This window comes from Xiphophorus couchianus, chromosome 7 (genome assembly GCF_001444195.1).
Source record: "Xiphophorus couchianus chromosome 7, X_couchianus-1.0, whole genome shotgun sequence".
In the NCBI taxonomy this organism is placed as follows: Eukaryota; Metazoa; Chordata; class Actinopteri; order Cyprinodontiformes; family Poeciliidae; genus Xiphophorus; species Xiphophorus couchianus.
In genome coordinates, this window is record NC_040234.1 from 24,766,568 (window position 1) to 24,791,814 (window position 25,247).

The 25,247-nt window shown below is 38.3% G+C and overlaps 1 protein-coding gene across 3 annotated transcripts in view; it reads left to right on the forward strand.

The window, feature by feature from the left end:
* Positions 1-1,452: 1,452 nt before the first annotated feature.
* The window catches only part of ap2a1 (adaptor related protein complex 2 subunit alpha 1), a 34,288-nt gene continuing 10,493 nt past the window's right edge, over positions 1,453-25,247 (forward strand). Inside the window, exons 1-16 of one of the 3 annotated variants that reach the window (XM_028022619.1) lie at positions 1,453-2,298; positions 4,635-4,846; positions 8,059-8,252; positions 10,205-10,334; positions 10,427-10,528; positions 12,152-12,411; positions 12,670-12,838; positions 12,933-13,070; positions 13,774-13,956; positions 15,479-15,576; positions 15,657-15,888; positions 15,971-16,159; positions 16,230-16,381; positions 19,967-20,029; positions 22,563-22,625; positions 23,767-23,849. In XM_028022619.1, the coding sequence (XP_027878420.1) occupies positions 2,232-2,298; positions 4,635-4,846; positions 8,059-8,252; positions 10,205-10,334; positions 10,427-10,528; positions 12,152-12,411; positions 12,670-12,838; positions 12,933-13,070; positions 13,774-13,956; positions 15,479-15,576; positions 15,657-15,888; positions 15,971-16,159; positions 16,230-16,381; positions 19,967-20,029; positions 22,563-22,625; positions 23,767-23,849 (2,335 nt within the window). In that variant the 5' untranslated portion in view covers positions 1,453-2,231. The remainder of the gene's footprint in view (positions 2,299-4,634; positions 4,847-8,058; positions 8,253-10,204; positions 10,335-10,426; positions 10,529-12,151; positions 12,412-12,669; positions 12,839-12,932; positions 13,071-13,773; positions 13,957-15,478; positions 15,577-15,656; positions 15,889-15,970; positions 16,160-16,229; positions 16,382-19,966; positions 20,030-22,562; positions 22,626-23,766; positions 23,850-25,247) is intronic. The other 2 variants (XM_028022620.1, XM_028022621.1) reach the window with 2 other exon arrangements.

The following is a 25,247-nucleotide window of genomic DNA, read 5'->3' on the forward strand; positions in this document are numbered from 1 at the left end:
AGTACCCAGGCTCTGCTTCCTTAGTGGAAGGCTTGTTGGTGGGATTGAGGAGGCATTCGAAGTATTCTTCTTACTGGCCCACAACATCCTGAGGTGTGGTCAGCAGCACATCATCCCCACTATAAACAGTGTTGGTGCTGTACTGCTTTACCCTCCTGAGATGCTGGATAGTGGGGTAGAATTGCCTTGAAGCCATGTGGAAGTCTTTCACGTTGCCTCTCTGAACTCTTCCCATGCCTGAGTTTTTGCCTCAACAACCACCCGAGCTGAATGCCACTTGAACTGGTGGTACCCATCAGCTGCTTCTGGGGTCCTACAGGCCAAACAGACCCGATCGGACTCCTTCTTCAGCCTGACAGCATCCCTCACCAAAGGTGTCCATCAGTGGGCTCGAGGGTTGGCGCCACAACAGGCATAGACAACCTTGAAGAAGTGGTGAACAGATGCTGAAAAGGTGCTATGGTTGAGAGTGGACAACATACCAAGGGCAATCAGTCTCTGCAAGTGGGATGCTCTCTCTACTACTTTTTAACTTACACATATGTATCATTTAAATCAATTTCGAATATTCGATCTTTCCACTGGCTATATCTGCTTATTCTTGAAGGGCTGCAGGGGGCTGGTGTCTATCAATAGCAGTCTGTTTTTAACTTACTTTATGTTGGCATGTGAGCAAGATTTTTAAAAAGGGGATAGGCTTCTTTAACTCTTCCATGTCTTATCACGACCCTCAGGAGGAGCGCAGAAAATGTTGCAGTCAGACAGCAGGGAAGCCGGGTTGTTGTCCTGTCAGACCATCACTTTCCAAAACAACACAATGAAGACCTTGTAAAAGCGCATATGAAGTTAGTGCAACCCACTGGACCGTGCACTGACTGAGTAAAAACCACAGAGTAAAAAAATTGTGGGGTCTAAATGACTCCATACTTGAAGACTATGGGAGGATTAATAATATCTGTAGGTAGAATTCCTCCAGGGACAAAAGAGATTGCGATCTGTTTAATGTACTTTTAAAAAGTACTTCAAATTTTTAAAACACTCAAATTACTCAACCGTCAAGGCTGAATAAGTAAATAAATAAATGTTTCTCAAAGTCTGAGAACAAGTAGGAATACATAACAAAATTAAACAAAACAAAAACGTATTTAAAAACAAGATTCCATACTAGTTGGGCTATGGTACCTGAAAGAGCCCTCAAATTCTGCTAAGAGCTCAAATAACATTTGACCGGCTATGGGCATATTTCCGTATAGCTTAAGGGTGCCCAAAGTCCTGCACGTTTTAGTTCTCTCCCTGGTAGTACCAACAACCTTTTAAGCATGTCAATGTTCTTTTTAGGCCTTCTAACGAGCCATCATTTGATCCAGGTGCGTTAAACCAGGGAGAGAATTAAACATGCAGGATGCCGGCCCCCAAGGACCGACTTTGGGCACCACTATGTGCTTCCCTCAGCTTTCAGAGCTTTTCATCGTGCCCCGTTGGCTGTTAACAGCGTGCACGTTCACGGCTGCGTCGCGCGGCCACGTTGTTTTGCTGTCACGAGCCTTCCGACCGTGAGTGGAAGCTGGTGAATTACAACGGACACCACATTGAGGTCAACACTTACGACAACAAAAACAGGCAGTACCGCAGATTTCTATTGTTCCGTGGCAAGTTAAAACCTGCCGAGTTATTCGGGTCAGCTGGTGATGTTTTGTTGTTTTTGAATGATATAGCTAGCCAGCTAGCTGTTGAACTAGCTTAACGGTCCGCGCGAGTCGAAGAAACTTAACATAATTTTCCAATCGACATTCATACCAACACGCCTGTCTGCTTTCATCTCCAAGACATCCAACTAGTAGACATTTTTAAGCTCAACCGCTTGTTCTTCTAGGTGTTGCGCGTCACTTCCAGCCCGAGTGAAGTAAGGTTTGAATGAAATAACGTTAGCTTGTCATAGCTAGCGGAAACAAGCCAGCTAACAAGGAAAGCGTTAACCCGTCTTGCTGCTGGACGCTTCCTCTCCGTCCAGTGAATCTAGCAAATGCTACTTGGACTAGCCGCCGTCAACATACAGTCTGTAGTTGGGCAAGTGTTATTTGCCGAATTGTGAGGAGCGACTGGACGTGCAAATTAGCTAGCTCCTTCTGAACGTTAAGTTGACCATCTTCCCTCCAGTCCAGCGTGAAAGGCTGTCCAGCATCGGCTTGTTTTTCCAGAGAAGGCCGGAGTGAGGAAAGGAATCTGCAAAAATGCCGGCTGTGTCGAAGGGAGATGGAATGCGCGGATTAGCCGTTTTCATCTCGGACATTAGAAACTGTAAGTGGCTTTACTTTGATCTGTTGACTGATATGTTTCATTTAATCCCGACCGCACAGGTTTACACTTCAGTTGTTTGGTTTTACGGAGACTCAGTGAAGTGACGTGGTGTCACATTACTCCACACACTGCAACTATGCTCATATGTTACTTTAAACGTAACCTTTATACAACCACACCACACCTGTCACTTAATGCAGTCTAATGCTTAAGTGTAATTAAAAGGCTCTTGATTTTCTGAGTTTATAAAACATCCGAGTTAGCATTGTTTTAAGCTTACAGGACTGCCTCCTTGGAGCATTAGCAGCCTGTGCCAGGTGCACAGGTCTGTTTTTAGTGAATGAAGGATTAAAGCACCCTGACATGACCTTTCCCCTCATTTAATTAAGATACACTGCTGAGCTCAACCCGTGACAATTTTATTAAAAATGCTAATACATGTTCCAGGTTTTGGGACAAAGTATCTATCCACAAAATGTAATTCAGTTTAGTTTATTTAATGCCAGTTCAGAACGATCTAAAGGCACTTTGCAAAAAATGTTTTAATTCAATCACACATATATCCCACTGATCCTACTTATCAAACAGAACATGTAAAGTATATCACAAGCTATAATTTTTTTCCAAAATGATTTCCAAAACAACATTTATTTCTAAACAAAGACATAAGTGATATTTATAATTGCTGTTGGCATCCTAAAATATCTTTTAGCATGAGATTAGCCTCATTCAGTTGTGCCTAATTGCTTTCTGTTTTAAACACAACTAAATGATATAAAATTCTGGCCTGGACTTGGACATCCCTAGCCTGGTTCAAGCAGTAAGCATTACTGATGCAAACATTAGCCCCTATGTATAATCCATGTTGATGGAGAAGTCTGTTTGAACTGAAGAGATTTCCAAATGATTCCTACATTATCTCATGACTGAATTTGACTGAAATGTGTAAATTGGAGCAGCCTGAAGCAATCATGGTTAAAAAGAAAAAGTTTATTTTCTCAAAGCTTTTGACATTTTTGTGCTTCATTTGACATCATTTTAACCTGAACTGTTGAAGCTTAATAATGGTTCATTCACCCATCAACAAAAACATCTGATTTTTTAGAACCTAATGAGTCAATCGGCAGTCATGAGGAGTGGAGCATAAACTCTGTAATTCTGGTTTCCACAGCATTTATCAGAGCTTGGAAACATAGTTTCAGGATAATTGAGGCAATCGTTAATAAATGCAATATTGTGAATAACATGATGGATGATAACTATTTCAAGCAGCATTGTCGTAATTATGTGCAGTAGTTTATTATGAAATTACATTTCAAACAACAATTGCTTGTCCTTTTCTGCATTATCCCTGGTACTCTTTAGTGAGTTCTTGATATCCATGAAGAGTCTCCGTATCCAGGAATTTATCTAGACATTTATTTTCCTTGAGTAGTGATTTGCTATTGTCTGACTTTTGTAAAATATTATATATTTGTATCTATATGTGTATGTGTATAAATATGTATATATACTCGGATTAAACATAGTAATAGTCTGTTTTTGCTAGGTGAACTCTTTGCAATCCAAGGCTCAGAATCTTTATAAAATAAGCTAAAATGTCTCTAAGCAATCAGATTTCTCCTCATCTTCAACACTGTTTTTACCAAAGGCATATTTTGGGAGGCTCTTAGTGGCTTTTGCATAACAGTGTACCTGCTTATTATTTACCTTACATTGGCTCTTTGACTTAGCTAAGGTTGTTGACTCCTGTCATTGGGATTTTTGATTATCTGTGGGAACTAGGAACATGACTTTGATGTTCTGAGGCTTGTTTTCTTGTAAAATGTTATGAAAAACTTTGTCATTGAATAAGAATTGTTCAGTAAATAGGATGCATGACTTAGATTGACTTTACTGAGACTAAGGGTTGGTAAGCTAGCAGATTGAAAGTGAACATTTGTTGTGGTAACACTGCTACAAATAGTATTTTGACTGAAATTCCCAAGTAACCAAGTAACTTTTACAGAGAAAACACATGGTGTTCTTTTATAGCTGAAAATATAAGAACTTCACACACTGGGTACCACAGTCAGCTAGTATAGCCGTAACACACATTGTTATATTTTGGAAGGATATAAAATATAAAGCCCCAGAATGCTAGTTTTCACATTCTGAGATGTATTCTGCATTTTATGTCATTTTAAAAACTGGTCACTTTATTCTCAAGAAGTGATGATTTAAAATGTTCTTGCTTTTTTCTTGAATGTAAGAGATTTAATTTATAACCAGATTACTCATGGCTACCTTTCTGATAATGAAACTGTGGTACATTTTTCTGTTTTTTTTTCTATCAGGTAAGAGCAAGGAGGCTGAAATCAAACGGATAAATAAGGAGCTTGCCAACATCCGCTCCAAGTTCAAAGGTGACAAGGCTCTGGATGGTTACAGTAAGAAGAAATATGTCTGCAAGCTGCTCTTCATCTTCCTGCTGGGCCATGATATTGATTTTGGACACATGGAGGCAGTCAATTTACTTAGCTCCAACAAGTACACAGAGAAACAGATCGTAAGTCCTTTGTTGTTGATTTCTTATCATTTTGACATCAAGAGCAGAGATTTTAAATTACACAGAAGAACTAAAACCCTAGAACAGTGTGGCTGCAGGGAAGTTTTATGGTTTTCACCAGCATAAAGTTAAAACTTTCCGTGAAAACATTTTATTTAAGAATGAATTTAGTAATTTTTATGAAAGGTTGTTTACAATTTGATGTTTAGTTGTGAGAGTCATTGTGAAGAAACCTTAACAACTGTAGTTTTTTACACCAAGTTAATGATTGGTGATTGAGATACATAAGCAACATATAATGTGGTTTGTGCTCAAATGTATAAGTTAAACTGCTTGTCTGTGTCCATTTCCTAATTCGGTTCTGGACAGTTTTCTCAGGAACAGGAAATGTTGAGTAGGCAGAAAAAGGATGAGTCACCATCCATCTTATTGGTGGATTAGGTTTTGTCCACCATAGTAAATCACTGTTCAGACAAATTTCTTTTAGATCCTTTTCAGGAAATGTGGAAACCATCCATGCATTATAAACAATATCATTGCAGGACAAAACTAGTACTTGAAAATCTTAATTGATGTATCAATATTTTTTAAAGTAGAGGGATTCTAAAAGATAATCCATCTGTCTTTATTAGTTGTTTTAGTTAAAAACACTTTTGGGTTAAAGTGTTTTGACTTCTGGGTTAGAACACAAAAGTTAGAAATGCAAAGAGCATTTCATCTCTTTGCATGAAATTCTATGATTGGCTTTGTGTAGCTGCAGCCAGGTTTTAATGCTATTATTAATTTTTTATTTAATGTTGTGTGCTATAGTGGGACATGCAAATTTCCCACCCTGTTGGGGATCAATAAAGTATTATCTTATTATTAATAAAACTCTAAAATTTATAATAGCTACTAAAGAAAATAAGCAATTAAATGAGTTACTTTTAAAACTACGATTACAATTTGCACAATGTTTCCTGTAGGAGAAAAAAAGTATCTTAACATGAATTTGTAAAAATTTATTTTTACTTCTGTCTAAATTGGGCTTACCCATCAAATGTGAGATTTCCAAGTGCAAATGACCAAGTGCATCAATGATTTCTACATTGTAGTCCACGGGCCAGACGGCGCTTAGATTTTGGTCCATCTCAGTGTGGCAAAGTTTGCCCATATTTTTTAAAATGATGCATGTTTCTAAACAATATTTTGGTATGGTAGCCCAGTCATAGTTATAAGCTCATGAAGTTAACTACCCCTTTGGACAAATTCTGTTTTTTTTGAGATTCATGTATATCCAGTTTAGGCTCATGGTTTGAGCATTTGTCTTTAATATACTGTTTGGTATCTTATTATGCTGTACATAGGGCTATTTATCAGATTTTATGAGTTTTTCCATCCTAGGCTACCATCATGTAGCCCATGATGACCACATAGAAACATTATGGCGTGGTAGGCTCGCTGCGAGTATACCACTAGGGCTGTAACAAGGATACCACCCTTACTATGTCAAATTCTGAGGTAAAAAAAAAATCTGATGTTTAGGCTACTATTGACAGCATAATTCAGATTATTATATTATATTTTTGCCAACAGATGATGATGATGACCTTAGACATATCGATACCAACTACATTATGCTTGATGAGGATGTTGATTTCAGTCCAGCCCACAAATGAGTTCATTGAAAAATAAATGAAATCAAAAAAATTTACTCATTAAAGCTTCAGTATTTAACTTTTATAGAAAATGGTTTTCACATATTTATTAAAACTATCACTGCCCTCTTCCTGGCTCTTATTTGTTGTTTTAAGTTAGAACTGGGCAGAGGAGCTTGATTTTTTATTTTTATTTTTTATATAACAAATATATAAAATGTAAATTTTCTAATCCTTGCATACTGCAGCATTGAACTACAAGGTAGTTTACGTACTACCTTGTGGTGGCTAGATGATTTCTTTGGTTAGCCTTGCCTTAAGGTTTTGTTATCTACTTATCTAGGGCAAAGTTTAGGGTTGCAGACCTTGAAATAGAGTTGACCGTTTGCGTTTTCTTTTCAGATGATATATGGTTCTTCACCATCTGAGTATCATCAATCTATTTGGGAATATTCCATTATAGAAAAGTGTGTCTGTAAATAAAGATAAGAAGACACCTGGAGGAACCAAATGTTTCATTTTATAAACCAGAGCAGTTATAAGATACTATCTCAGAAAATTGAATTAAATATCTAAGGTAACTTAAGGTGCTTTTCTGGCAAGTTGCTGGCAACTTGCCAGAACCTAACCGGTTACCTAACCGGTTAATGTGCAGTGCAGTTCTAACCCAGGTAGTGAACTTTTCCATTATACTCTCTGTTCCTCACTGGCGGGCCATGAGCACAGCAGCTGTGGGTAACTCTGCTGATGTTTGCAGAGACTCTCAGCCATGGAGAACCCTGAGATTGTGCTTCTGATTGACTCAAATAAAAAAAACCCCAACATAATAATAATAAAAAACGTTTCTACCCAAGAGCTGTTGTTACACTGAACACAGCAAATCCATCTAAAACATGAGCTTTATTTATTTATTTATTCTTTCATTCATTCATTCTTAACCTGCTCTTCATCTTCAGAGGGGTTGTTAAGTTTATGAGCTGATAACTATGACTCAGCTACTTTGGAAGGGCTACCATATTAAAATATTGTCTAGAGACATGTATCGTTTCAAAAAATATGAACAGACTTTGCCACCCTGAGATGGACCAAGAAATGGTCTGGCCCATGTTTTAAATCAACTAATTTAGTAGTCAATTAATTAACTCGAGTTTACAGACTCAAGAAGAAGTGCGCTTGCTAGAAGACCAACACAGTCAGAGTAATAATTAAGCCAAAACTGTAGAAAATGCATTTACATTTTGCATTTAAGATAAAAAACAAAACAAAACAGAACACCCCACCTGGAAATACAATTTAGCCAAAACCCAAGTGGCAGCTTTAGCTTCACCTGGTTCATATTCACTAAATGAATGCTGAATCACATTTTTTGCAATGAGATATTTATGTTCCTTTAAATTAGAAAATGACTATGTGTGAATTTCTTTTAATTTCTAATATTGTATAAAAAATGCATAATTAGTGAAATTAAAAATCTGACATTTTTAAAAATTATTTATCAGAATAATCAATTTACTAAAATAATTGTTAGTTGTAGCCCTAAACTTGAATGGTCATCTGATGTGTCTCTCTGTCCAGGGCTATCTGTTTATCTCAGTGCTGGTGAACAGCAACAGTGAGCTGATTCGTTTGATCAATAATGCCATCAAGAATGACCTGTCCAGTCGTAATCCAACCTTCATGTGCCTGGCACTTCACTGCATCGCCAATGTGGGCAGCCGGGAGATGGCTGAGGCCTTTGCCAGTGAGATCCCTCGCATCTTGGTGGCTGGGTGAGTCTGGTTAAGGGTGGGACATGGGAGGAAGCTGAAATAAACTGAAACGTTTTGGTTGTCATAGTATAATTGACTTTTTTGGGTGGTGATGTGACCTTGAATTAAACAAAATGTCTGGATCCCAGTTTCAGACCTTAGAAGCACAGAGTGGTGGATCCACTAGGAGTCAGGTGGCTTAAATAAAGTAAAGGCTGAGATGTGAGCACTAAGAAGAGAAGACTGAGGAGAATATATTCATTCATTCCATCCATAAATTTGAGAAACTCATGTCCAGACATTTCTTCATAGGTGTTTTGTGACTGCAATGAAGGAATGGGAGAGCGGGGCAGAAGGAAGGAGGGGTTGACATTTTGTCAGTTTGTTTTGGAGTAGTTTATTCCTGATATGTGGAGGATTGCATCCTAATCGGATGTCCTTGAGGCTGTTTTTCTGAAGCAGTCATCACATTGTTCTTGATAAAATGAAAAAGGTTTGCAGTGAGTAGCTTTATCCCATGTTTTTTAGATGGTGTCTGCCTCTTCCAAAGAGGTGAAAACAAAAAGGTGGTCACTGAGCTGGCAGAGCACGCTATTTTCAGCCATTTATTGCTCATATTGCACAGATATGAGCAATCTAGTAATTTTCGTCTCCCCATCGAGTTGATGAAGTTGGACCACTGAGAAATAACTTCATTTTTAGATTTCCAATAGTGTTCAGAAAAGTGGTAAAGTCCTTTTTCAGAATCTCTGGTCTTTATTTTGCCTGATCATTAATACCAATATGTACAACTAGTGTCAATATTTGGCTAATCAGTGGCTAGAGAGAGTATTTTCTCTGTTATATCAGACACTGTCATTGTGGGGAAGGAAATTACTCTCATCTTCTTGGCATTGCAAAAATAACTACATTTACTGCTTCATTTCCGACAATGAGCACTTTTGGCATTTCTTTCGTTTTCTTGGTGTTCACTTTGGGGGGTGAATGTGCTGATCTTGCATCAAACCTGTTGTTGTTTGAAGGTGAGGTTTCCCACAGGTAAAGTAAGGTAATTTTATTTATATAGCACATTTTCAGCAACAAGGCATTTCAAAGTGCTTTATATGAATTAGATGAGATACAAACAAAAGAAAAGCAAGAGAAAAATAAAAGTATACTACATATTGGTTCCCCATCTTTAATAAGAATAAGAATGTATAAACTAGTAGGGGTTTCTCTGGATTCTTGAGTCAGAATTTGAGGCTCGGGCTGGTCACTTTGTCCTTGGAAGCGGAGTCGGAGTTGTTTCAGTTCCATCTGCTTGTTTATTTTTCTTTGGTGGAGCTCAGAGGTGGCCATGTTGATTTGTCTAGATGAAGGGTTTTCCCTGTTGGTCGTCTCATCAGATTCGAAGTGAGACTATTTTTTTTTTTTTTCTGGCTTAGCTCCCAGAGAGTTCAGGTTGAGCTGTTTGGTGTGGGGCGTGCAACTTCTCAGTTGATTTGAGGAAGAGTTGTTTCATTCCCATAGGCAGCGTTTACCTCAAAGTTCACCTCCAGCCATTGAATCTTCATTTTTGTTGACTGCAGACATTGTTTAATACTGAGCTGGTTGATGTTTTGAGTCATTACTAGAGTTGAACCTGGGTTGTCCTCGGCATTCCTCTGCAAAATCTGAATCTTCATTCCTGCCTATTGGAGTCTTTGTATTGTACTGCTAATGTCCTCGGAGTTGGCCAGAGGTATCTCACCCTGGTTCAGTTTGGAAGTGGAAAAAGTAGAGTTAAAAAGTAAAGCCTTAGGTTTGAAGTAGTTCAGTTATGATGTCGACAATGTAAGCATAATTTTAAAAACTGTGACTTTAAAATGACAAGCAGGCAAAGTTATCAATAAGGAAGAGGGAGAGCAGGATAAGCCATTCCTCCTTCAGCTAATGATCTGCTGTGAAACTCATCTATCTGATTTATTTATATATTTTGTATTTGTGAACCAAAGGGACACGATGGACAGCGTTAAGCAGTCGGCTGCATTGTGTTTGCTGCGCCTCTATAAGACATCTCCTGACTTGGTGTTAATGGGTGAATGGACATCACGTGTGGTGCACCTGCTCAACGACCAACACATGGTAAGAGTTTAGACGAAGGTTGTATCAAAATGAGCTGACACATCAAACAGTAATTGGTCACTAAATTCGTGAGCTCTTTGTTGTGGATGCAGGGTGTTGTGACAGCAGCAATCTCTCTCATCACCTGTTTGAGCCAGAAGAATCCAGATGAGTTCAAGACATGCGTTTCTTTGGCTGTGTCCCGACTCAGCCGGGTGAGTGTGGCAACAAAACACTGTTTGTGGGTTTTAATTTCTGTAAATGCTGCTCATTTCCGAACATTATTTCTGATGAAAGTTCAGATCTGTATTACATGATAACTTATCATTTATCATGGAAAATGTCTTGTTATAAGAATTTCGATTTATCATTGTCACAATAAATGTCAATTAATGTAAAAAAAAAAAAATTGTGTGGGTGTAAGAATATTTTATTAATAAATAATAATAATTTTCTACAGCACTACATGACACTATGAATAGTGTTACCTAAAAAGATGTAACACATTATCATTTATATCTATCAAAATAGTAGCTATTATAAAATATTGTGGTCAAATATTAAGATTGTATCACTCACTCATATTCCACAGCCAAAATGTATTTCATTAATTTTTCAGAGATGTTATTTTAATATCAACTAATTTTTTCTTTAAAGGCATTTTGGAAACACTTTATTTGATGGGGTGTGGATAAGACTGACATGACGCTGTCATAAACATAACAGTCATGAACAGGAAGGAGTCTTTATGAATGTTTACAACTGTTGTCTAGTCCATTAAAAGTGTCAACTTTGCATTCAGAGTGTCATTATTTACCAAATGACACTTCATGACAAAAGTCATAAACATCCACGAGGACCTTCATGTTTATGGCAGCTGTTATGTCAGGCTTAGGCACACCCCGTCAAAGTGTTACCAGCATTTTATTGGTCAGGGGATATATCATTCTATCCACTTCGACAAAAATAGCTTGTGACTGTCTAAGGAGTGCTCAATAAAAAGTTGTTTGTTACTGAAGTCTTAGTAGCAGAGTTGTGCTGTTTTCCATTTGTCAGAAGTCGGAGTTTGGATCTAGAAGTGACATGCAACCTATGTCGTTTTTTGGTTGCAAGCTGGAAATCAGTAGGGTTTGCTAATTGTTGTGATGTAATTCACAGAGATATTTCTGTGTGTTCAAATAATGGTTTATGTGTGGCAACCACATTGAATTTCAGGGAACATTCTAGTTGTACTTTCAACTTTACACCATATTGATGTCATAAATGTAGGAATCACTCTCATTGTCAGTGTTGTCATCATCCTTGAATCTTTTAAGAAGTTTACTGTTTTTTTTTTTGCTTGTTAAATAAACTAGAAATTTAAACTAGAAAGTTTAAACTAATTTTACTAGAGTCTTACCATTTTATCAGTAGTAAAATAAGATTATAAACATTTTAGTATTTCAAGTTTATTGTGACAGTTTTTCATGGTTTTGTAAAACCATCGCCCATCTCCTGTATGGCTTTAGAGCAGAGGCTTGTTGGTCTTCTGTTGTAACAAGGCAAACTCCTTTCTTAACTGGTCGTACCTCTGTGAGGGGCAGCCTGAATGTTGCAAGACCTTGTATTATATTTCTTTTTTGGCATTTGAACACAGTTATTCTTCTCATTTGGTTTGACTCATCCCTGATTGAATGATAAAGTTGAACCTCTTTATAATACAGAGGGCCCACATGAGCATTTGCTAATAGGCCATCATCTCCTCCCACTGTGCCTTAAAAGATGCCAGTAAAATTTTTTGAAAGAATTATTTTTTGTAATATGTAAGAGGCTTTGTTTTTTTCTCTTTTTGCCCACAGATTGTGTCATCAGCCTCAACTGATCTGCAGGATTATACCTATTATTTTGTACCTGCCCCTTGGCTGTCCTGCAAACTACTGCGATTACTGCAGTGTTACCCTCCACCAGAAGATGGTGCAGTCAAAGGCCGTCTGGTAGAGTGTCTGGAGACTATCCTGAATAAGGCTCAGGAGCCACCCAAATCTAAGAAGGTGCAGCATTCCAATGCCAAGAACGCCATCTTGTTTGAGGCTATATCACTTATCATCCACTATGACAGGTAAGTTATTGTTTTATTTTTTTGCAGCTACATGACAGGAGATTTAAGGTAGCAGAAAGTTGGCTTATGGCTCTCAGGGTTGTAATAGTTTTGGGTTTTACATTGTAGTTTAGTTTTATTTCTTTGTGACATGATGTTGTTTTATGTGTGTGAATGTGTAGGTGTATGTCACCTGCCCCTACTTTACACTTTATGTATAATATCTGTAGTTATAGCTTAGCTGTGCTGTTTGTGAAGCAATCTTTTTTTGTTTGCCAGTGAGCCAAACCTTCTGGTGCGAGCTTGCAACCAACTTGGCCAGTTCCTGCAACACAGAGAGACCAATCTACGTTATCTAGCTCTGGAAAGCATGTGTACTCTGGCCAGCTCAGAGTTCTCCCACGAAGCTGTCAAGACTCACATCGAGACCGTTATCAATGCACTCAAGGTGCTGCCTCACACAAACAATACTTATTTATATCTATAATGGAGAACAGATGCGCATGCTGACCTTCAATTTATTTTCAATTTTTTTCTTTTAGACTGAAAGAGATGTAAGTGTTCGACAGCGGGCGGCTGATCTGCTTTATGCTATGTGTGATCGCAGCAACGCTAAGCAGATTGTAGCAGAGATGCTGAGCTACCTGGAGACAGCGGACTATTCCATCAGAGAAGAGATGGTGCGTGTGAGACAATGATGCCCTGAAGAATTTGTGAATTAAGTAGATTACCACCAACTACTCTGATTCACTTTGAGTCTAACTCGAATGGGAATATGTGTATTATTAATTTTTTCTTCAGTGTATAATACATTAACTGTAATCAGTGAAAGTAAGCAAAGGTGAGTGACTTCAATAAAGGAATCATTTTATGTTAGTTATTTTGGCAGAATAGCAAAATTGCTGGACACTCAGTTATGGCATTGATGCCAACTCCATGTGGCTGGCACAGAGCAACAGTCTGTAGCCTCGAGAATAACCAACCCAAACGATGACTTTCCTGTGAGGTTTTTTTGTCCTAATTACAGGTTGCCTCTAAACATTGTGTTTGTACTTCAAGCATAGAAAAACAAGATTAAGATTTGCTTTGCCAAGAGAAGGTTTTGCTTTGGAGATATATGAATCACTCATAATTTTATTAAGCAAGTCCGATATTTGGATTTGTTTAATACTCTTGATGCAGTATTAAACTGCAACAACAGTAGCTGAAAAACTGTTGATGCAGAGAGTGCAGAATGGTTGAAATCACAAGCAATTGGAACAATTCAATTGGAGTACGGAAACAACTAAATGGATGGCGTCACATAAAATGTTGGCAACACTGATGCCAACACTGAGAGTGGAGTTGCCCAAACATTGACAGACTTGTACTGTTTCCATGTAGGTGCTGAAAGTAGCCATCCTTGCAGAGAAGTACGCTGTGGATTACTCCTGGTATGTAGACACAATTCTTAACCTCATCCGCATTGCCGGGGACTATGTCAGCGAAGAGGTTTGGTACCGGGTCATTCAGATCGTGATCAACCGAGATGATGTTCAAGGCTACGCCGCCAAGACAGTCTTTGAGGTACCTCTGCCAAATAATTTATCAACAGCAATATTTTACTGATGCACTAAGGTTTTGTGGCCAATTTTTGTTCCAATTTTTCATGTCTGATATAGTCATGTTGTAAAATTCAGCTTGATTTAAAGTGGAACTCACAATATAGTCAAGGGGATTTGTCACAGGAATCAGGTAAAATATGTTACACCATTTAATTTGATAAGAAAATAAATATCCAACCACTCAATATGAAATTTGTTGATTTTTGGCAACAATGATTTATTCAAAGAAATCACAATACTAAGAAATAATAATAGTTATTCTGATAAATAGATCAGTAACCAAAAATCCCTCAAAAAATAATTATAGGTTAGATTTAAATCACTGTTTATATCAGCAAAAAAACCTAAATAATTAAATGTCCAAAATTTCCCGTTCGTTCTTTAAAGAGAATAATGTCCGCAAAGGAGTTCCATATCCTCAAAAAACAAAACAAAGTCCTGGAAGTTTTTCTCTGTTTTTATCCAAAGTCCCAATCCTAAATGAAAAATCCAAAACGTCAAACCTCTCCCCCAGCACCCCCCACCAAAAATTCCCCAAAAGAAAAGTAAAGTCCTGATCTCACCCGGAGCGTCTTTCTTTCCCCTCGGTGGTGTCCTCTTGCACCGGGCGGCGTTTCCTGGGTGCAATCTCCGATCTGATTTCTAAGTGCACGTTCTGCGGCGCTGGGGCGAACTTTGATTGTTGTTTTATGTCTTTTTAAATTTTTTTTTAACTTGTTCTAAACATTCAATCAAGTCAAATCTCCCTGCTGCACAGATCTGACGGTGTGTGTCTCCCTCTCCGTTTGTGCCGACGCACACAACCCTTTTTATTTACTAATTTCAACCACACCTTAAACCAGCATGATACTGCCCAAAATCAGTTTTAAACTGTGGAGATTCAGAATAATTTCAACAATGAAATAACAGCAACTGTTCTACAAAACAGTTTGATACATTTACTCTTTAATGTATTTATTCAGAAAAAAACAAACGTAGTGGTTTTGTTACAATGTGATCAGTGATGGGATAGTTACTTTGAAAAAGTAACTTTAAATACCAAGGAGTGGTGGTGGTTAGAGCTTTTTGGCAGTACTTGCTATTAATTGAAAAAAAAAATGCTTTTAGTTTCTAGTATAAAATTTACATTTCTTAGTTTTGCTGTATAATGACCATTTTACCAGTGTGACAGGTGTAGTTTGCTGAATGAAATCAACAACCATTATTTATCCATCCAAACTTGAGTCCTTTGACTTCCATTTGTAAAGAAATGCATTTAACACTTTGCTTTTGCTTACAATGTAAATCTTTAGGGCACTAGAGCTGTAGTGGTAGAGGCAACACTAGAAGTTAAAAAATGTTTCTTAGAGCAGACATAACTCAACATGCTCATCAGATGTTTAATAATGTCTTGGTCAACCACTCTTCCATTCACGTTCAAACAACCAAGCTATTAAAAAGCTCTTTTAGCTTAAATATATGAAAGTGGGATGATTTTGTTGCAGGCCCTGCAAGCCCCGGCATGCCATGAGAATATGGTGAAGGTTGGAGGCTACATTCTGGGAGAATTTGGGAATCTGATTGCTGGGGACCCCCGGTCCAGGTACGTTCCATTTTGTATTTCTCTGTACACATCTGATATTTGAGGCTTAATGTTTACCTTGTTGTTTTTTTTTTCTCTAGTCCCCTGGTCCAGTTCAACCTTCTCCACTCTAAGTTCCACCTGTGCTCTGTGCCGACCCGTGCCCTTCTTCTGTCGGCTTACATCAAGTTTATTAACCTGTTCCCAGAAACTAAGGCCACAATCCAGGAGGTGTTGCGCTGCGATAGCCAGATCCGCAACTCAGATGTTGAACTGCAGCAGCGAGCTGTGGAGTATTTGAAGCTCTCTTCTATTGCCAGCACGGATGTCCTGGTAGCTCCAACCGCCCGCTTTGATCAAACTCAGCCGTGTAAAAGAATTCCACTTGCAAAGGTTTTGGTCTCCTTTCTCTCAGGCCACTGTTTTGGAAGAGATGCCTCCATTCCCTGAAAGGGAGTCATCAATTCTTGCTAAGCTAAAGAAGAAGAAGGGGCCAGGGGCAGTTTCTGTAACTGAGCTAGAAGACAGCAAAAGAGAGAGCGGCGAGTTGAATGGAGCAGGAGAACGGGGACCGGACCCATCAGTCATGGCTGCCTCTAATGCAGTAAGTTTCCTTTGTTTTCTACCAGCCCCTTCCCTGGTCAGATTGTACTCCATGTCTCCATGTTTTCCAGTCTACCCCATCTCCATCAGCTGACTTGCTGGGGATTCGTTCTGCGGTTCCAGTTAGCGCTCCAGCCAGCTCAGGCAGTCTACTGGTGGATGTTTTTTCAGAGGCGGGACCCACTGCATCTTCTGGCGCAGTGAACGATGACGGCTTCCTCAGGTGAAAATCCTACTCTGTTCATCAGCAGGTTCAGAATCGTCCAGATAAAGTCCAGTATGAATGACTGCACCTCTAGTTATTTATGTTATTCATGTAATGACTGATTGGTCACGAGCTAGTCTGAACGATTTAATCTTCTTAAGAGAAATGCACTATTGAGAGTGTAACCAAAAAAAAAGCAAAATTCCGTCCAGTAAGGAGGGAATTACCTGCTGTACATCTGTTTCCACTAAAAGGATTTCACTGTAAAGTTTCTTAAAGCAGCACTCCTTTCTTGAAGGAAAATCCCACTAAGGCTATTGCAGCGTTTTTTAGAAGAGCAAAATAACTTTAAAAAACTACTACAAGTGGACATGAACAGATGTGTTTTTCTGTTTGCGTCACTCCTAACTATCCTTAGCATTCATAAATAGCAGATCACGTACTGGACCATCACATATACAGCACGCCATGTGCTGTTGATGTTGACCAGTGTTCAAGTAAAGCTCCAAAAATGAGTGTCTGGAAAAAGTTTTTAAAAATTTCAGTCATTTCAGAAAGTGAAACTCTTAAATTATACATATTTTTTTTATAGATTAATTACCAGTTACACATGACTGCTTTCAGGTGACTTGCTTTGTTCCTTCTGGTGTCTCTCATTTTCCTCTTGACCATTCTCCATAGCATTTCTATGGGGTTCTGGTTAGGCCCATCTAACATTAACACAACATTTTTCCTTCCACTTGACTTTCAATGAATATGGTTAAACTGTTCTTGCAAAATCAAAATGTTCTGAGATTGAATTTTGGGTTTTTATTAACTGCTTTTAATCTTAATCATTAAGATTGCAAGACAAAAAGCTTAAAATGTTTCACTATGTAGTAGGGGTTGAACAACATATTTTAAAGTTGACTACAACGGGTTAAAAGTCGAGTTGACGTTGACTAGCTGCAGTGACATAATAAAAACGTAAGCAAAAATACTTCACAGCAACTTACAGGCTTTGTTTGGTAAATTCACAGCACATATTGAAGAAAATCTCAGCTAATATTAAGCCTAAGTCTGTTATGCAGAATTAAAAGAACAAGAATCAGAACATTATCTCAGACTTCATTAGCAGCGGAGCAGAGGTGGTCTGAAAAGCTGCACAAAATAGAGACTGACTTTTTTTCTGAACACCAGCTGGTTGTGATGATCATAAACAAAATGTATGAACTGCAATTATGAGCGCATCACTTTCATAATTGCAGTCTTGCAACGCATTGACTACAATTAAATTCAGTGCTGCTCCCCTGCCCCAATGTGTAGCAGGACATTCCGCTGACTCAGCAGCGGCTCGCTGACTTTGCAGGATGAGCGGACATGCAGATGGCTGCACATATAGCCTCTGTCAGATCCTCAGAATGCATCCTGAACTTCATTTAAAGATGTTGTAAAATAGTGTTTTTATAAAAGCATGAAGCTGCCAGCTTAGAAGCTTCAACACACAGGGTGACACTGATCAGTTGGATGGATTAAAAGCGTGACATCATACCGCATTGCCGCACAGTATTGCCCTAGTGTTTTTTTAATTATTACTTCGTCTTTTTTTTTTTTTTTTTTTTAAGAAGTGGCCTTTCTTTGACCGTAATCTGACAGGAAGGGGGCTAAGAGAAGAGGGGCAGGAGAGAGAGACGTGGCCAAGGGAACAAAGCCTGGGAGTCGAACCCTAGACTACCGCGATTTACAGCCTTTTTATATGCAGGGCGCCGCGCTAACCACTGTGACATGCAATGCCCCTAATCCAGTATAGCAGGGGTCTCAAACTCCAGTCCTCGAGGGCCGCAGTCCTGCAACTTTTAGATGTGCCTCTGCTGCACCACACCTGAATAGAATAATTAGGTCATTAAGGCTCTGGAGAACTGATCTACACAAGGAGGAGGTCATTAAGCCATTTCATTCCAGTGTTTTGTACCTGTGGCACATCTAAAAACTGTAGGACTGCAGCCCTCGAGGACTGGAGTTTGAGACACCTGCAGTATAGCGTTTGCTGGAGTTTGCAGTACCCTTTTTTAAATTTACATTTGTAAACAATTTGAACTGTTTGATGAACTCACTTAGTTCATCTGTCTTTTTTTTTTTGAAAATTCAGTTTTGTTACGTGATTGCGACTAGTTGAGTAGCCCCATAAAAAGTTATTGCAGAGTAAAGAATCAACTAGTCGACTAGTTGGTGCAACCCCTACTATGAAGTAAATATGAATTCCAGTATTTCTGAAATGAGTGACAAAAGTAACAATATGCAAATTTTTTGACATTCACTTGTCAAAAAAGTGAATGTCTGGCTGTGGTCACCAACAGGCTGTGGTCTGTTGGTGTTTATAGGTTAGTGTGTTTGTGTTGGTTGTGTTGTGAGTCTGTTGGCTCTGTATGTCTTTGGTTTATCTTTGTCTCATTCAGACCTGTCAACCTGAAGATTATCAGTCCAAAAGTCATTAAAGAATGAACTTCAAATCAGGTTTCCTCCTGGCCTTCATTTCTGAACCACTAATATTTTCATGAACCTTGCTCATACAGGTGGTGTTGGAATCATCTTATTATGCAGTCTAGTTCTAGATCGAAGTTAAATGAGCTGAAGGTTTAAAGCTAAAATCCAAACAGCACACTGCCTACACACTGCTGCAGTCTAAAGTCCCTTAAACACAAGCTGTGGCTCTAATGTTTTAACTATTGGAGCTGCATGGATCAGACTGTCAATTTCCAATTTCTCGTTTTTCTAAAGCTTTGGCCAGATTTATTTTAAATTTTCCTTAAGGATTATAAATAACATTGAAGATATTTTGTTATTGCCTTTCTGTTGTGAGATATCATTAATTATATCTGAGGGACATATAAAGACATAATTCTAAAACCAAATCATTTTGTCTTTGTTTCAACTTGACAAGCAGTTTAAAACAAAGTCAAAGCAATTCTCCACCTTGAATTGACATTTTAAAGTCTTTGTCAGATTATATTATTGATTTGGCATGATCAACAGGACTGTATGAGTTTCTATATGCAATCCTTTGGGATCATAAACCCTTTCCCTCACTGAGGCTGTTAACATTTCCAGATCCAGCCAGACTGACCGGTGGTCAGGGAGAGTTTATTTTAAATTCTGATTCTTGTCACCAACCAGTTCTTTATTCAGAAAATTAGACTTAAGTAAAATAAAAGCTTCTGTTTGTCTTTAAAGTAGCGTTGGTTGTGTGACACTGTTGGTTTAATCAGAGACCTATGATGCTAGTCTCCTATACTGGCCAGAAAACTGAAATACCTTCAACATAAAGTTCTCTGTCAGGACTCATTTTATTTTTCTTCAACTTGAGGTCTTGTAAGGTAAACCTTAGGACAAAAGAGAAACTTTTCTGTAGCAATCTGATTGGAGGACTGATCACTGATTTAGACTTCAGGGTTGGCAGATCTGTAACACTTGATTTGTTATCTTGCTCTGTATGTGACTGTCTTTCGTCTTTTTCTCTCCTTCCCCTTTCTCTTATTTCCCTCTTTGTGTGTGTGTGTGTGTGTGTGTGTTTTGACTTGACTGTGTGTTTGTTCCCTGTCCTCTATCGTGATTGTATACTGACAGAGATCTGGAACAACCCCCTGAGACCTCCGATCCTCTTTTGGTGGAGGGTTCTGGTGACTCGGAGTAAGGTCCCTGTAGTAGACTTAATCAAGAAATACAAACGTGGCACCTCGTCAATTCATATTGTTAAACTAGCCTGTATAATTATGCTGTCTTACTGAGTGGCAAGCCTTACCAGCACATTAGCTTTATTTAGACATCTGATGTGGTGATGGTTATTCCCTCTGAACAGCAACATTGCCATAATCAGCTGTCATGAAAGAAAACCTTTGGTTAATTGTTTTTGGTTGCACTTCTTTCCATCTGACACATTTTGGACACCAGTTACACAAAGTTTTAGTTTTTTTTTGCTTGTTTGTTTTTCTCAAACAATATATGTAACAATATGTCTTTGTTACTCTTTTTTTTTTTCAAATTTAAAAATGGCTAAGTTGATGGTGTAAGGAGTTTTGTGAAAAGTCATGCACGGTAAAAAACACAATCTCATCAAGTTTTATTGGTCTAGTTTCTAGTGGAAATTTCTTAGTTTTGTTTTAATTCAAGTGTGCTAACGTACAAGTCAATTTTCAGTAGAAAATACGGGCTGGTTCCAAGTCAAGAAATTCTTGATTTTGATGAAATAGTACTAGTTACAAGTGAAATAATCTGCTAGTACAAGATATTTTTCTCATATTATAAATTATAATATGGCAAATATGAAAACACCCAATATTATCCATTCCATCATGTTCCCCAACTGTTGTAGGCAACTGCTGAAACTAACTAATAAAGAAACTTGTAATCTAACAAAGTTGCCTTTAAAATCAAGTAATCAGTAAAGTAACAAAGTTTAAGTTTTCAATGAGTTATCATAGATGAAGTTACTTTTTAAGGCAACTACGGGGTTTCCTCCAGAAAACTAGCTAAGCCCGGTGGTCGGGGCACGGAGACGGTCCACCAGCGACCCACCGTGTTTTCGTATTAAAAGACGTTAAGTTGACAGAAATGTAAAATATTACAGAGTAATTATATATAATATGGGAAGACATTGTCAGGGAAATGTTATTTAAACCAACAACTATGTAGTTGTTGGTTTAAATAGTTTAATATAAAAAATACAATTAAAAGTAAAGTTGCAAGCAGCATTGGAGGCCCTCCAGCCTCATGGTGACCGCAGGAGCTCCAGCAACGCCACCCACTCACCGTAGTCAACAGCTCTTGTGCAGTTTGCACACCAATGTGTTGAGCAGTGCTCCCTGATGACGCACAAAAAAAAATCTGGTGCAGATCGGCTGATGTATTAAGAAGATATAGCTGTTGGAAAGATTTAGGAGACACGGTGGAGTCAAATTACAATTTAATGCTGCTGGGCTCTTTTAGAAGTTAACAAAGGTCAATCATATCAGAGAGAAGTTCAGCAGCTAGACACACCGTTTATAAAGTAGAAACATCTCTCAAACTGACAAAGCATTTCTCCTAGGGTTTTTATTTTGGTTTGTATCAGTGGAACTGTAAATGGTAAAATGACTTAAATCAGTTTTCATCAAATTACTATTAACACTTTGAGTAAGTTATTTGGAATTTGTAGTTGAAAAGTCTCTCCAACTCATTCTACTTGGGTTGTATTAATTTAGAAAAAGTAAGTTTTTGATAATTGTGCGGTTTTTTTTTCCCCAAGTACTTTGGCTCAACACTGCATCCATCCAAATACAAATGCTTTACTTGAAGCTTTTCTTTTCTAGAGCCAGTGATTTATCTCATCTGACTCGTGATAAAGAGATAATCCTGGTGTTTCCATGAATAAGAACGCATTTACATAACAGAACATCAGAAGTCTCCATGTTTCATCTGAAAGATGGCAGCAAAATTTTAATAACAGGCCAAAACAATTGAGAATGAGACAAAAGGGCAGAAAAATAGCTACTATAGGTACTAGCCATGTTGCATTTTAAATATTTGTATCCCATCAAAAATGAAAAGACTCGTATTGGTGGACCTCTTTAATCTTTAGTTCTTTGTGCTTATTTATGCATTAGCTGTTTTCATTGCTTTATTAATCCCATTTTCCTACTAAGTCTAAAAGATTCTTGTCCTCTCTAATCAGGCAATCACACAGTAAACAGAAGAATGAATTGCTTGAAATCCAGCAATAGCTATGGAGACACCTGCATGTTTTTTCTTTTTAAAATGCAGTTCATGGCATGAAACTTTGAACGCTGTCACAGTACAGGGAAGTCTGCATATAGAATGCAGAATTAATGACTCAAACAATATCTATTCCTTTCATTCCTTTTCCATTTGCTTCAGCACAGCTGTAAAGCTTGAGAGAATTACCAGACATATGTAGAGTACATGCCAATGGGTTGCACAACTGTTTAACTAAATGGGTTTAATTATGTCATATTTTGGGTTAAAATGCTTTTACTAACAACCTCTGCATTTTATTCCCTTGTCCCTCTGTCTTCCCCTCCTGTGGCTCCTCTCGATTCTTTGTTGCTGTCCTGTTAAAACAATGGCTTTGTGATCTCCCATCTCTTCTTCGTCTTGTTTTTGGATTATCCTGTTTGCTCATCTCTGGGCTGCCTGTTCATCCCTGTGCTGTCCTGTGGTCTCTCAGCTCTGCTCCTCCTTCTGAGGATCCTGCTCCTCCTTTATCTGAAGCAGAGGAGCTTCTTAACAAGTAAGGTTGTCTTCTGTACATTTTGCAGTGTTCAGTAATCATCTTTTAGGCAGGGTTCTAACCTGTCTTTTAGATGCTTTGTTTGCCAATATTCCACCACAACTTCACTTGTAATTCCATTTACAGCTATGTAGTTTATGCCCAGTTCACCCGGCAAGATTTGCCAATTTTTGTGCAGCTTCTCCCCTTCAGACAATCTCAAGAACACCCTGATTTTCAGGATGGTTCTTAGGATAACCTTAAGAGATATTCCTGGTGTGTACAGTGTGTTAAGAGTGATCTGGTCCGATCAGAAAGACGTCTGGACTGCATCAATCTAAAATGGGGGGATATTCAGTGTAATGGATTGGCTTGACCAATAACATAACAATGTTGAATGTGACGTGCAGCTAATCGGAAAGCAAGGCAATATAAACACAGACAGGAATCCAAAACACAGAACAACTGTTATGGCTACTCTTTTTCTGGCGTTGCTGTGGACAAAAAGAAAAAACAGGACTCACCTCACTTTGGTAGTGTAACAAGTTGTGCACTGCCATCCCCACTTCTTTACTGCAACACTGTTCTTTTTGTATAATTTTTTTATCCCTCAAAAAAAAAAAAAACATAATCGATTTTCTGCTAGACATCTGAACATTGGTGAGTGAAATCACCTGGAAACCACACACTGTACGACCAAACCTGTTGTAGCTAAGATTCTTTTTTTATTGTCACGTTTTAAAAAATCATGTTTTGAAAATGTGCAATTTTGAATTCTTGCCGTGTGAACCAGGCATTAGGGCTGCAGCTAATATCTCTTACTTGTCCACCTTTTGCTGTCCAGTTTTAATTTCATATTCAAGATAAAATTGATCCAAATTCTTTAAAGCAAAACAATAATCCTCATCATTTTCGCTTAAATTTACTTCTATTTAAGTTGTTTGACTGTTGTCAATCATTCAATTTTTCTTAGATTTTTTTGCCCTCCGCTTTAGTGTAGATAAATAGCAACTGAAGCTATGATTACCACGTTCTGCAACACTCTCCTCCTCTGGTGGACTGCTGTCTGAAAGATTACAGCATCCATATCAGGGATACAATAAGAACACATGGTGAAGTAAACATGAAAGTACATTTTAACAAATGAATTGTCTCCCTCCAGGTTTGTCTGCAAGAACAATGGGGTTCTGTTCGAAAATCAACTTCTGCAGATTGGCATCAAGTCAGAGTACAGACAGAACCTAGGTGAGTTTACTCTGCATCAATATGCGATGCTTTGTGTGGATTAACATGTTCCATCATATTGGGTGGATTGTTTCGCTGTCACCTTGACATCAATGGAATCCTAATGCTGGGTCGCAGATGACGTAGTACCGACGTCACGCAATGCAGTTGGGGGTCAGGATATAAATGCAGCCCATTTACATCTGTTGATCCAGCATCAAAATGCCTAAAGTCTGTGTCTGATACAGTTGTTCCAACATTCTAATACAGAGAAAGATAAACATTATTTTTGTGTTCCAAAGGTAGTTGGTCACAAGGGAGTTGATTTTTAAAAACTTATCAAAGAAAGAAGATTGGGAAAAGAAGGTCCCAAGGCCTCTATCTGACTCTGGTCAGATAGACACAAATATTCTAATTCTGTCAAAAGTTAACTGGATACTGGTATAACATATGTTTTACTTTGGAAAAAAATAGGATATGGAATACCCAGATCATGTAGGACACTATTTGGGATGTGTTGCACATGACAATTCAAAAATACGATGAGTACTGTGTAAAACTGCTTTCTCCAACTAAAAAAGCCATCACAGGACTATGGTACAATGAGAAACCACCAGCTGTAAAGGAGTTTGTGGTTAACTGCAGTCAAACGGAATGCGTTCATAATAAGCTTGGTTTATGATATTCCAAAAGCACAATCGTGGTCAATATAATAATTTGACTCTTATATGTTGGCCTGTCGCGATAAACGATAAATCAATTAATCGTACGATAAATTAAAACTACCGACGTCATTTTAATTATCGGCATTATCGTCTCTTCCGACCTTTTTCGCTTTCAGCTAATGACACTGAATGAAAAAAGGCTCAACTCCAGTGCTCTCCACTGAGTCCTCCCTTCCTAATTTCCTAAGTTTAATGTCCAGCGCACACAACAGGATCTTAGAGCTGTCAGCCGATTGTCGGCCCATTTTCAAAACCTGACAGATCACACATTAGCCGACAGAAATCCTAGGTATAACGGTTCGATCGGGTTCGTTCCTGCCGTGTGGTGTCCAACAATGGGCACAAAATAATGGCTTCTAGTCCAGTTAACTAATTTTAAAACCAGGTATTAATCAATGCTTTACTACAATCTACCTACAATGCATGTGGCTAATGTCAGCGTAAAGTCCTGACTGAATGAAAATCATTAGAACCTATTTACGTCACGTTAATGAAGAACAGCTGAAAAGTTACCGGTTTCGCTCCAACTCCTCCCCTTGTCATTTCTATATTCTTTGCATGTTGAATAAACATGAATGTTGTTTCCACGAATCATCCGCTGGACTTCGGGTTGCACCGTGTCAGCTGTTTGGGATTCTCTTCTGTAATTTCCCCTCAGAAAACACGGAGGAGAATCCGCGCTTTCTGATTGGCT